General features: G+C 36.1%; 1 protein-coding gene across 1 annotated transcript in view; it reads right to left on the bottom strand.

The window, feature by feature from the left end:
* Positions 1–11,350, bottom strand: part of arfgef1 (ADP-ribosylation factor guanine nucleotide-exchange factor 1 (brefeldin A-inhibited)) — a 130,981-nt gene that overhangs the window by 84,162 nt on the left and 35,469 nt on the right. Inside the window, 1 exon segment of the mRNA XM_056450201.1 lies at positions 10,466–10,496. Within this exon segment, the coding sequence (XP_056306176.1) occupies positions 10,466–10,496 (31 nt within the window).

Genomic DNA, 11,350 nt, shown 5'->3' with positions numbered 1-11,350 from the left:
ATTTAAATTATTCAAATTTACAAACTCTGACTGAGGATATGAGCTGGCCTGTTTGCTATTTACCCACAACCTACAGTTTTTAAAATGTTTTTTAGTTGTTTTTTATTAAGTTTTAACAGACTCCTAATTGCTTTTTAATAATGCCTGATAATAAACTTGTATTTTTAAAATAAGTATTTTTTCATACTTCTTTTTCTAAATGTTTAATTTTAAATTCAAATTTCATAAGATTAATTATAAAACTGTAATAACATACAGTTATTTCTAAATAACACATTTCAAAATAAACACTTAAAGTAAATAGTATAATAAAGTACATAGTATAGTAAGCAGTTTGACAAATTTGTATATACTTTTTAGGACATAATTTTTAATTTTCAGGACATAATTTTACATCAAAAAGTGTGGTTATGATCGCCATTCGACAAGCTAATGCAGCAAAGATTAGTGCTTAAAATGTCACTAAAATGCAGGATTTGAACCTCATAATTTATTAGAAATTGAGGAGAATAACTGCAAAAAGCTCCAAATTTTTATATATTTATACACACATTTGAAGTCTAAATTTTTAGCCCCCCTGTTTATTTTTTTTTCCCAATTTCTGCTAAACGGAGAGGATTTTTTTCCCAACCACATTTCTAAACATAATAGTTTTAATAACTCATTCTAATAACTGATTTATTTATCTTTGCCATGATGACAGTAAAAAATATTTGACTAGATATTTTTCAAGACACTTCTATACAGCTTAAAGTACCATTTAAAGGCTTAACTAGGTTAATTATGGTTGACTAGGCAGGTTAGGGTAATTAGTTGTACAACGATGGTTTGTACTATCGGAAAAAAAATAGCTTCAAAGGTGGTAATAATTTTGACCTTAAATTTTCATTTATTTATTTATTTTTTTTATTAAAAACTGCTTTTATTCTAGCCGAAATAAAACAAATAAGACTTTCTCCAGAAGAAAAAAAATTATCAGACATACTGTGTTATATACATACACACACATACATTCAAACATACATACAAAGTACACAGACTTAAATTATGTCAAAACAAAGTATTGTTATTATATTTTTTATTATATTGCGAATTTATTACTATATATTAATTGCACTATTTTTGCATCTTTGCATTTTTTTTTAATCAGTACTTATAATGTATTTTTATGAATTATTAACTTCTGTAAATATTAAGTTAGATAACTCAAAAAGAACATTACTTAATAAATAACATAAATGCAATGCATATTTAAAGTATGTAAAATACTGCATGTGAAAATACTTAACATTAAAAAAAACTAAACATATACTTTATATTATAACTCATTTGTTTTATGAAGATTATTAATTGTTTAATTGGTCACACTTTATTTTGATGGTCTGTTTGTTGAATTTAAGTTACATTGCAAATAATTCTTATTAGATTATAAGTAGACTGTTAGGTTAGGGTTAGGGTTAAGGTTAGTGTAAGTTGACATGTACTTGCAAAGTTTCTTATAGTCAGTTAAATGTCTGTTAAAGGGGCAGCAACAACAAATATTAAGCAGACAGTCTACTAATACTCAAATGGACCATCAAAATAAAGTGTTACCATTAAATTTTTTATTATTTTCATAATTAACCATCGTATTAACAGATTCTAAAATATATATTTAGGCATACTTTCTAATAAGTGCATCTTGGTGTATTATCTGTATTCAAAGGTTTAGTGGATTGGCGGGATACATTTTGACTGGCGGGATATAATCAGTCCTGAGAAGAATTGTCTAAAACAATATGCCAATACTGATTAACACTTTACTGGACATTCATATATAAAAACAATCCAACAGATACACGTGAGCCAACAATTTTTTTTTGAAGAAAAGCCTGGTTGGGAAAGAAGCCCTTCAATCTTATTCTGTCTGCACACTGCAGTGTAAGTGACCTCGACTGCAAACTCTGGCTTTATATCAGCCACGGTATAAACTGAAGAAGACTGCCAGAGCTGGAGAGACGCCAGCGTTAGCAAGAGCAGAGTTTTACCATTTCCTTCAGCGAGACGCACTGATGAGTGCAGTGAGACACGGAGAGATGAAACGAATGAAGCAGAGCGGCGAGGGGGGAGAGAGAGAGAGAGAGAGAGTAAAGTAGAGCACTAAAGGGACATGAATCAAAGGACAGTCGTTGAGAGCAATAGAGGGGAAGGAAAACATTCAATTGGATGTACTGTACTACTAGTATATTTTTGATTGGCTTATAAGAATATAGTATAATTTGTGTAAACAATATTTGTGTAACATATCTGGTCTTTTTAACTGTACTTTTTGTTATTTTAACATGTATATTGTGAAACTGGCAGTGTATGCTTGTAGTGAGGCAACAAACACATGCAGACTGTTGAACAAAAGTGTTATTGCCCGTTTATCCATCGTGTCATGACTGTTATTAATTAGATTTTTCTGCAGTGAAAGGACGCCAATAAAATACAAAAACAAATATGTTTTGCATGTTGATATTAATTAAAAACACAAAATATAACTGTAAAATACATCTCTCTAAGCCTCTTTAGTCAAGTAAGCCTATATTTCATCCACAATACACCTCTCATTTCATTTACTTACTCCAAGTTAAAAAATCTCTTTACCAATTCAGTTGAAAAGTAAATTAACAAGAAATGTACTCAATTTGTTCAAATATTTTTGACAACTGAAGTATGAGAGCACATTATTACTCAAGACTAGGGCTGGGCGTTAATTTGATAACGATAATGATCACGATATATATATTTTAAATAAAACGATAATGATAGTTCGACAAGTGTTCGATAATATTTACGCACTATGTGTAACACTGCGCAGGCTTTTTGCAGCCTGCCCTTGCGGACGCTGTACACTGACGCAGACATACAGTGTCAGTTGCACTTGGAGGAGTAAGAAAAAAATAAGGTTAAAAATGTCACAGACATTGTTGACAAGAATTGTCTCTAAACTTCAGTAGTCTGGAGCTACATAGTTTTTTGCAATCTGTCACAAAATAGAGCAACGTGCACTGCAAACTGCGCAGACGACTTGTGCCATCAAAAGCAGGCAACACCACAAACCTGTTTCATCATTTAAAACAATACCACCCTTATGAAGATGCTAATAAAATACAGACCCAAACAAGTGCTGGTAAACCAGCGCAACTACATAGTTTCATGTCAAAATGATCAGAAGCAGTGCCTTACTAGAAAACCCGCCGAAAAGACAGACGAACACAATCTCAAACACATCTCAATGAACACTTGATGCTTGCTTTAAACTCAAGCTGCATTATTTAGGGGCATTTGTTACTACATTAAAAGGAACTTTTGTTGTCAAGCTTATCCTCTTTTTTTAATATTAGTTCTCTAAGGTTTGATGCTTAAAAATAATGTCTATTTTAATGGATGGGCTATTATGCCCCAACAATAAGACATTTGTTTTGAAATCTATTGTCCCTCATCGACCAAAAAATAACCAGCCTTTTTTAAAGGACATAATCACAAAGGAGAAATCAGATGCTCAAGACAATCTTTAAAATAATGACATATTAAAAATGCAGCAAATACAAGACAGACGTTTACAACAGCAGTGGATCATTAATTAAATCCTTATTTTCCGCTAAGTGAAGCATCATCCACCCAAAGTTGTTTAAGACAGGCACGAAACAAAAACTTACACACTTTATCTATTTTCCTTAAAAAATGTATCTTTTTGCAACAAATTTTGTTATGTATAATGTGTAACTTAATTTTGATGTATATTTTGTTGGTCAGTTATCTACAGCATAAACAAGAAGAACGAATAACATCTGAAGTGAAGTGCTTTAAAACAAGTCCGCTTTAGTATATGCTTTAGCGCCAAAACAATCCATTAAACTGTTTTCACGGTTTCAGTTTAATTCATTAACAAAGTGCAGTTTAAGCAACATGAGCTGGACAGTCTTTATAAACTATTCGCAGCACTGATAGTATTCTTAGATCACCTCGGAAGAATAAACACTGTCTGAAGGATGGGAGAGCTCAAAAACTTGTTGAGTTAACGAAGATGCTCCTCGCATGTCTCGCCGTGATGCGCGATTTATAAAATAAGGCCTTGACCTATTCGTGCCAGTCTGTGAGATAAAATTGGTTAAAACACCCGCGGATATAACGGAGATCTGCGCATAACAGGGGTTTTTTTTATACGTCCCGCAATATGCGATGTCAAGAGGGTGCCTCCATAAGCAAGGTAAACTGCACACACTTGGTGTGGACGCGTCTCACAGCGCAAAGCATATCTAAACCTTTAACGCCTCATTCACACGGGGCTTCAGCGTCAACGCTTGACAGAGGGCGTGTCTGAAGTTGGGGCTGACGCGATCGTCATAGCAGTGTCAGCCAATAAAATTAGTCAGCAATAGGCCAGTGCCCGAGCTGACGTATTTGCATACAGCGATCTTATTGGCTGACGCTTCCGTCGGCACTTGAAAAGTTGAGCAAGTCCCAACTTCTGCAGTGAGAAACGCCTCTGAAGCAGCGCCGACGGACCCACAATGCAGTTTGGCAATGTCTGACGTCACGCATTCAAAGTGAATGGGAAGAGTTGAAAGCTGACGCCTTGTGTAATGGGGCGTAAATGTCCATGCTTAGTCAGTTATCAATAAGGTCTTGCGATTAAAGCGTTATTGACAATCAATAAATCATCAAGTAATCATAGCACCTCAGAAAATCCTACAAAATTGATAGATATAAAGATTTGACATTTATCATGATAATCAATCGATATCGACTGATATGAAAAAATTTCTTGTGATAATTTTTTTGCCATATCGCCCAGCCCTACTCAAGACCAGTCCAAATATGGTCTAAATGAAGCTTTTTATTCAATGGGTCAGTGGTTCTCAACCACTGGGTCATGGACTGGTACTGGTCCGTAGATCAATTGATACTGGGCCGCACAAGAAATCATTAATTATTTCCGTTTTATGTTTTTTCTGAGTCTGAACGATCTTTTATTTTGAAAAGTCTTTTATTTTGAAAAATTACCAGTTACATCTCGGTCACTTGAGCGCCCAAATTTAACCCACAAACAGCAAAATGAGTAAGAAACAGATGTCTTGGAAAGTTTCTTTGCTAAGGGAAAAAAGGCCCAGTGAAGGACCCATGAACTGCCAAGGAATAGATCCTCAAACCATTTGTCAACAATCAGGTGAATCCACAATGTCTGTGCAAGAAGATAAACTGTTAGAGATGCCAAATGATGGTGGCCTTTTAGGGGCTGTTTGCATATCGCGTCTTTTCTAGAGTTCACACAAGTTCGTTATTTTCAATGAAGGGTTGAAAATATCCAGACCAGACACATCCCGCACCAGTTATATAAATCCCGCCGAGCCAAGTGACAAGAATTGACTGATCAGCTTCAGCTTGTATGGAATATACACATTTTTAGACTAATTATTTCAGACAAACATAGAACACCCAACACTGCAGTGCTTTGTATTTTTTTCCGTGGATAAAACTTGTATCAGAGTGACAGCAATGTTTTGTCAGCTTGTCTTCCTCTGAGAAAACGGTTGATGGTCACCACTTTTGATTGATGTAATTTGGACCAGTATTTTTGTTTTTTAAAGAGGGGAAAAGTACCACCGCCTTCATATGTGTACGGAAGATGATAGGTGTTAACAGTGTTCTGTACACGAAAATAGTGGTTCCCTACAGGGCACATAACTTCAGTTCACCATCGAAAATGGTCATTGTTTGAAGTCTTATTAAAAACGTATGTCAGAATGTACTATTAATGTGTATCATCACTCACAACTGACGTTAAAATATCCCCATTTCAGAACATTTATTCAACAAAAGGTAATTTCTTTAAACTTTGTGATGACATGATTTCAAAGACTGTAATACTGTGTTATGCATACATTAAATTCAAATACATATTTTCCTTGCTTTAAATGTCTCCCTCCCAAGCGACACTCGCACCTTAAGCTTGCCACTTTTATTTTCAAGCGTATTAGGTAGACGTAGCAAACTTACTGATTTTTTTTTTTTTGGAAACATTTGGTAGGAGAGTTTCTGTTATGATCGGGGATGAAAAAGATAGACACAAAGATTACACAGATATACAGCTTGACTACAACTCGTAAGAATTTAATAGATAGCGAGACAGATATTTCATAGATTGGTGTTAAAAGCTAGTCTGTATGGAACATCGTGAGTACGCAATATGGTTAGTCTACGTTACTATTTTTTAACTTCTAAAAATCTGATTTGTGTTCTTAAATAAATAAATAAGTAGGGTTGAAAAACAATCTGTGTAGTATTCCTAACAATAGTATAGCAATGTAAACAATCTAAAACGTCTCAATTATAATTTTTTTTCCCAAAACCTGCAGATCCTTACAAACATAGTCCTCATCAATCAGTCCCACAATGAAACCCTAGTTCCAAATCACTCCCTCACTCAAAAGTGCACACTTTCCCTCAGCGGATGAGTGTGCTAGCTGGGTTTAGCTGGCGCATCAGGCTGAGTCAGCGGGAGGGCTGATACAGTATAATACAGCTCTGCCCATTGGCTCGCTTTTCCTCCCTCCTCTCTCCACTTCTCCTTCATTCAATCTCATTAATCTGTCTGTGGAGGGATTAGCCAGCTCATATTTTTAATTGACATAAATTGAGCTGTAGCTGGGCTATGAGGGAAAAGACTAGAGCTCCTCCGGGTCCACAGATTACCTCACACAACTCTCATTTAGCTTCAACTCTCCTTGTTTCTGTCTTTGCCCTTGTCGAAACGAACCCTCAGAGACTTCGCATTTGCATTGAGTTAAAGCAAGTCGGCGAGCAGGCAAAGCACAAAAAGTCACGTCAACAACATGACATAACGAGATAGATATGTAGTTGTCATCTACTGCTATTTAAAAATAATTTAATACAAGTTCTTTAAGAGCATTCATGGCTTGCTGCCTTCCCCCAGAAAATACTTTAAAAACCTGCTTGGATATGTATAAAAAGTAATGCACTAAACAAGGTCAACTACGAGATGATAAACACCTGAATTTTCCAGCCCGCAATTTTATTTGTATCATCTATATTTAATAGGGTTTTGCATTGTTGTGGGTTACGCACGTCACAGTCAAATTTCCAAATAGTTCAACTTTGATTGCTGCGCAGAATTAAGTCGATTCATGAACGTTTGTTTACTTGGAGCAAATACAGAGCTTTATCGCACGTTCCTACATTGGGCTCACACATGGCTGCTTGCTTCAACTGCTGATAAGCCGTAAAGGTGTTTTTCAACCTGCATACTGTAAAAAATCGATAGCTTATTGACCTTATTTTAATGCGGAAGTGCACTCGTTTTTGCGATTGTTTTAGAACTTCCGATTCAGTCTCGCCTAGGGAGAAATGACTAGGAATAATAAACAGGTTAAAACGGTCAAACGTACTTGTTGTACAAACAGTCTGTTCATGACTATACAGACCAAGTAGAATACTATAATAAGAAAATATCAGTTTGCAACATCAATCAGTATAACAAGCTGTTTTTAACTTCTAAAATACACGGAAGTGAATAGACCAGACGTCTCGAGCCCAAAAGATTCAAATGGCTGCGCCCAGCTTGTACACCGAAGAATAACGGTGAACTAGGGCTGCACAATATACAGTTAGTCCATAAATATTGGGGCATCGACATAATTCTAACAATTTTGGCTCTAAACACCAACACAAGGGATTGTGCTTTAACTGCAGACTGTCAGATTTAATTTGAGGGTATTTACATCCAATTCAGGTAATGGGTGTAGGAATAACAACAGTTTGCAACATGTGCCTCCCACTTGTTAAGGGACCAAAAGTAAGGGACATAATAATAATCATACATCAGACTTTCACTTTTTTAATACTTGGTTGCAATCCTTTGCATGCTTTTACATGGATTATTTGATTCCTGAAAATAAATAATATAAGCAGAGTTTATCCTTTTATGTGAAGCTGCTTTGACACAATCTACATTGTATAAAGCGCTATACAAATAAAGGTGAATTTAATTGAATTGAATTTAACTTGTATCTTTTTTTCTTTATTGTATTTATCTATGCTTGTAGATTGTTTATTGTATTTTTATGCAAATTGCACTCCCTTACAAAATCTTCCCAAATCAATCTAAGATTAAAAATTTCTTTACGAATAGAGAGTCATCTGATTATTTTCATATAGCAATATGTAGTTGAAGTTCAAAATTATTCACTCTCCTGTGATTTTATTTCTTTTTTAAATACAGTGTATCCTGAAAGTATTTATAGCGCTTTACTTTTTCCACATTTTTTATGTTACAGCCTTATTTCAAAAGAGTAAATTCATTTATTCCCTAAAAATTCTACACACAACACCCCATAATGACACTGTGAAATTTTTTTTTAGCATTTTGCTATTTTAGCGGTTTGCTTTGGGTCATTGTCCTGCTGGAAGATGACCATCACCCCAGTCTGAGGTCAAGAGCACTCTGAAGCAGGTTTTCATTCAGGATGTCTCTGTACATCTGTATGTCTTTCCCTCTATCCTGACTAGTCTTCCAGTTCCTGCTGCTGAAAAACATCCCCACAGCATGATGCTGCCACCACCATGCTTCACTGTAGGGATGGTATTAGTCTCGTGATAATCGGTGCCTGGCATTCACTCCAAAGAGTTCAGTTTTAGTCTCATCAGACCAGAGAATTTTGTTTCTTATGGTCTGAGAGTCCTTCAGGTGGCATTTTGCAAAATCAAAGCGGGCTGTGGCTTCTGTCTGGCCACTCTACAATACAGGCCTGATTGGTGGATTGCTGCACAGACGGTTGTCCTTCTGTAAAGTTCTCCTCTCTCCACAGAAGAAACGCTGGAGCTCAGACAGAGTGACCATCGGGGTTATTGATCACCTCCTCCTGACTAAGCCCTTCCCCCCCGTCACTCAGCTTAGATGGCCGGCAAGATCTAGGAAGAGTCCTGGTAGTTCCAAACATCTTCCACTTACGAATGATGGAGGCCACTGTGCTCATTGGAACTTTTAGAACAGCAGAAATTTTTCTATAGCCTTCTTCAGTCTCGGAGGTCTACAGACAATTCCTTTGTCTTCATGCTTGGTTTGTGCTTTGAAATGCACTGTCAATCCTGGGACCTTATATAGACAGGTGTATGCCTTTTCATATCATGTCCAATCAACTGAATTTACCACAGGTGTACTCCAATTAAGCTGCTGAAACATCTCAAGAATGATCAGTGGAAACAGAATGTACCTGATCTCAATTTAAAGCTTCACAGCAAAGGCTGTGAATACTGATGTACATGTGATTTTTCAGGTTTTTTGGGGTATTGTGTGTAGAATTTGGAGGAAATAAATGAATTTAATCCATTTTGGAATAAGGCTGTAAAATAGATCAATGTGGAAAAAGTGAAGAGCTATGAATACTTTCCGGATGCACTGTTTCCTAAATGCCTGTTTAACAGAGCAAGGGATTTTTCACAGTATTTTTTTTTTCTTCTGGAGAAAGTCCTAATTTGTTTTATTTCAGCTAACATAAAACAGTTTTTTTAAAACCATTTAAGGTCAATTCTTAGCCCCCTTAAGCTTTTTCGATTGTCAACAACCTTCATTATACAATGACTTGCTTATTACCCAAACTTGCCTAGTTAACCTAATTAACCTTAAGCATTTAAATGGCACTTTAAAGCAGAATTCTAATACCTTGAAAAATATCTAGTGAAATATTATTTACTGTCATCATGGCAAAGATAAAAAATTGTTATTAAAATATTATGTTTAGAAATGTGTTGAAAGAAAAATATTTCCGTTAAACAAAAATTGGGGGAAAAAAAAATTATACAGGAGGCTAAAAAATTCTGACTTCAACTGTAATATCGCATGCGTTACATTTTTCCAATATCATGTAGCCCAATAAGTAACATTATCACTCAATAAAGAATCATTTATTCATTGTTCTAAAGCAGATACGCTGTTTGAAAGCAGTGCTCCCTGACTTGCAAACATCAAAAGAAAGAAACGTCAAAAGACACAGTCATGGATGAGAAAGCGAGCCGATGAGGTGAAACAGGTGAGCTGTGAATTAATGGACGTACAGGGTGAGAGATGAAGGGCCTCGGAACGGGCCGCCCTGGCCCCTGCAGAAAGCCCTGAGCACAGTATGTCTCATTCTTGTGTCCACACAGCAAGGTCCTCCAAGCACATTAACAACACAGACCACAAGGGGTGTTTTCTTCAGCACTCTCTCTCTCACTCACTCACACACACACACACACACACACACACACATTCACATGAGGCCAGAACAGCAGCTAAAACACAAAGAGCCGGCGTGTGGTTTACTCTCTGGAAAATGTCAGTGCTTCATTACAAGCAGTGAACTCGACAACATAAAGAAGTGGGATTTTGAAACACTAGTTCAATATATCAACTGCTGGGGTGTAGCACAAGATATCGACTTACCTTAATTTCTCAGATTCCTGCTTGATTTCCTCTGCAAAAGAAAAGAAAAGATTCACATGAGTGTGGCAAATAGACTGACTGACAATATTAAATAAATAAATGGCCTATAGCAGACCGTATAACGCAGCCTTATACAGATGGTTGACTTGTTTACCGCCTACTACCAGGAAAACACAAGACTTTGAAGTTCACAAGAGCCGTTTGAGATGCAATGCAGCATTGCGATTGGCAAATCTGTGTTTTGTTAGAAATAATAATACAATGAAAAAGGATGTTTTCAAAGAACTGCATCTTTTAAAATGTTTGTAAATGCTATAAATGAATCTGCATACATTCTGATTTTAATTGCTTTTATATCTGCATTGCATTAATTCTAAGACGTCCTCTAATTTTGTTTTGAAGCTATTGATGATTGATAAACAACTTGAAATATCAGTAAGAACTCTTCTTTATTGCCCCAGTCACAGCTCTCATAGCTTTGTTTCTGAGAGTGTTCATGAAAACCAAACACTTTACAATAAAGTTTCCCTTGTTAACATAGGTTAACTACATTCATCGGCCACTTATTAGGTACACCTGTCCAACTGCTTGTTAATGAAAATTTCTAATCAGCCAATCACATGGCAGCAACTCAGTGCACTTAGGGCATGTAGACATGGTCAAGATGATCTGCTGCAGTTCAAACCGAGGATCAGAATGGGGAAGAAAAGGTGATTTAAGTGATTTTGAACGCGGCATGGTTGTGGACACAGATGCCTTGTTGATGCCAGAGGTCAGAGGAGAATGGACAGACTTTTTTCAAGCTGATCCAAAGGCAACAGTAAACTCAAATAACCACTTGTTACAAAATGAGAGCATCTTTGAATGCACAACACATCGAACCAG

The sequence above is a fragment of the Danio aesculapii genome, chromosome 24 (assembly GCF_903798145.1).
Source record: "Danio aesculapii chromosome 24, fDanAes4.1, whole genome shotgun sequence".
NCBI lineage: Eukaryota > Metazoa > Chordata > Actinopteri > Cypriniformes > Danionidae > Danio > Danio aesculapii.
The sequence above is the reverse complement of the archived record's forward strand: the minus strand, read 5'-3'. Positions and strand labels throughout refer to the sequence as shown.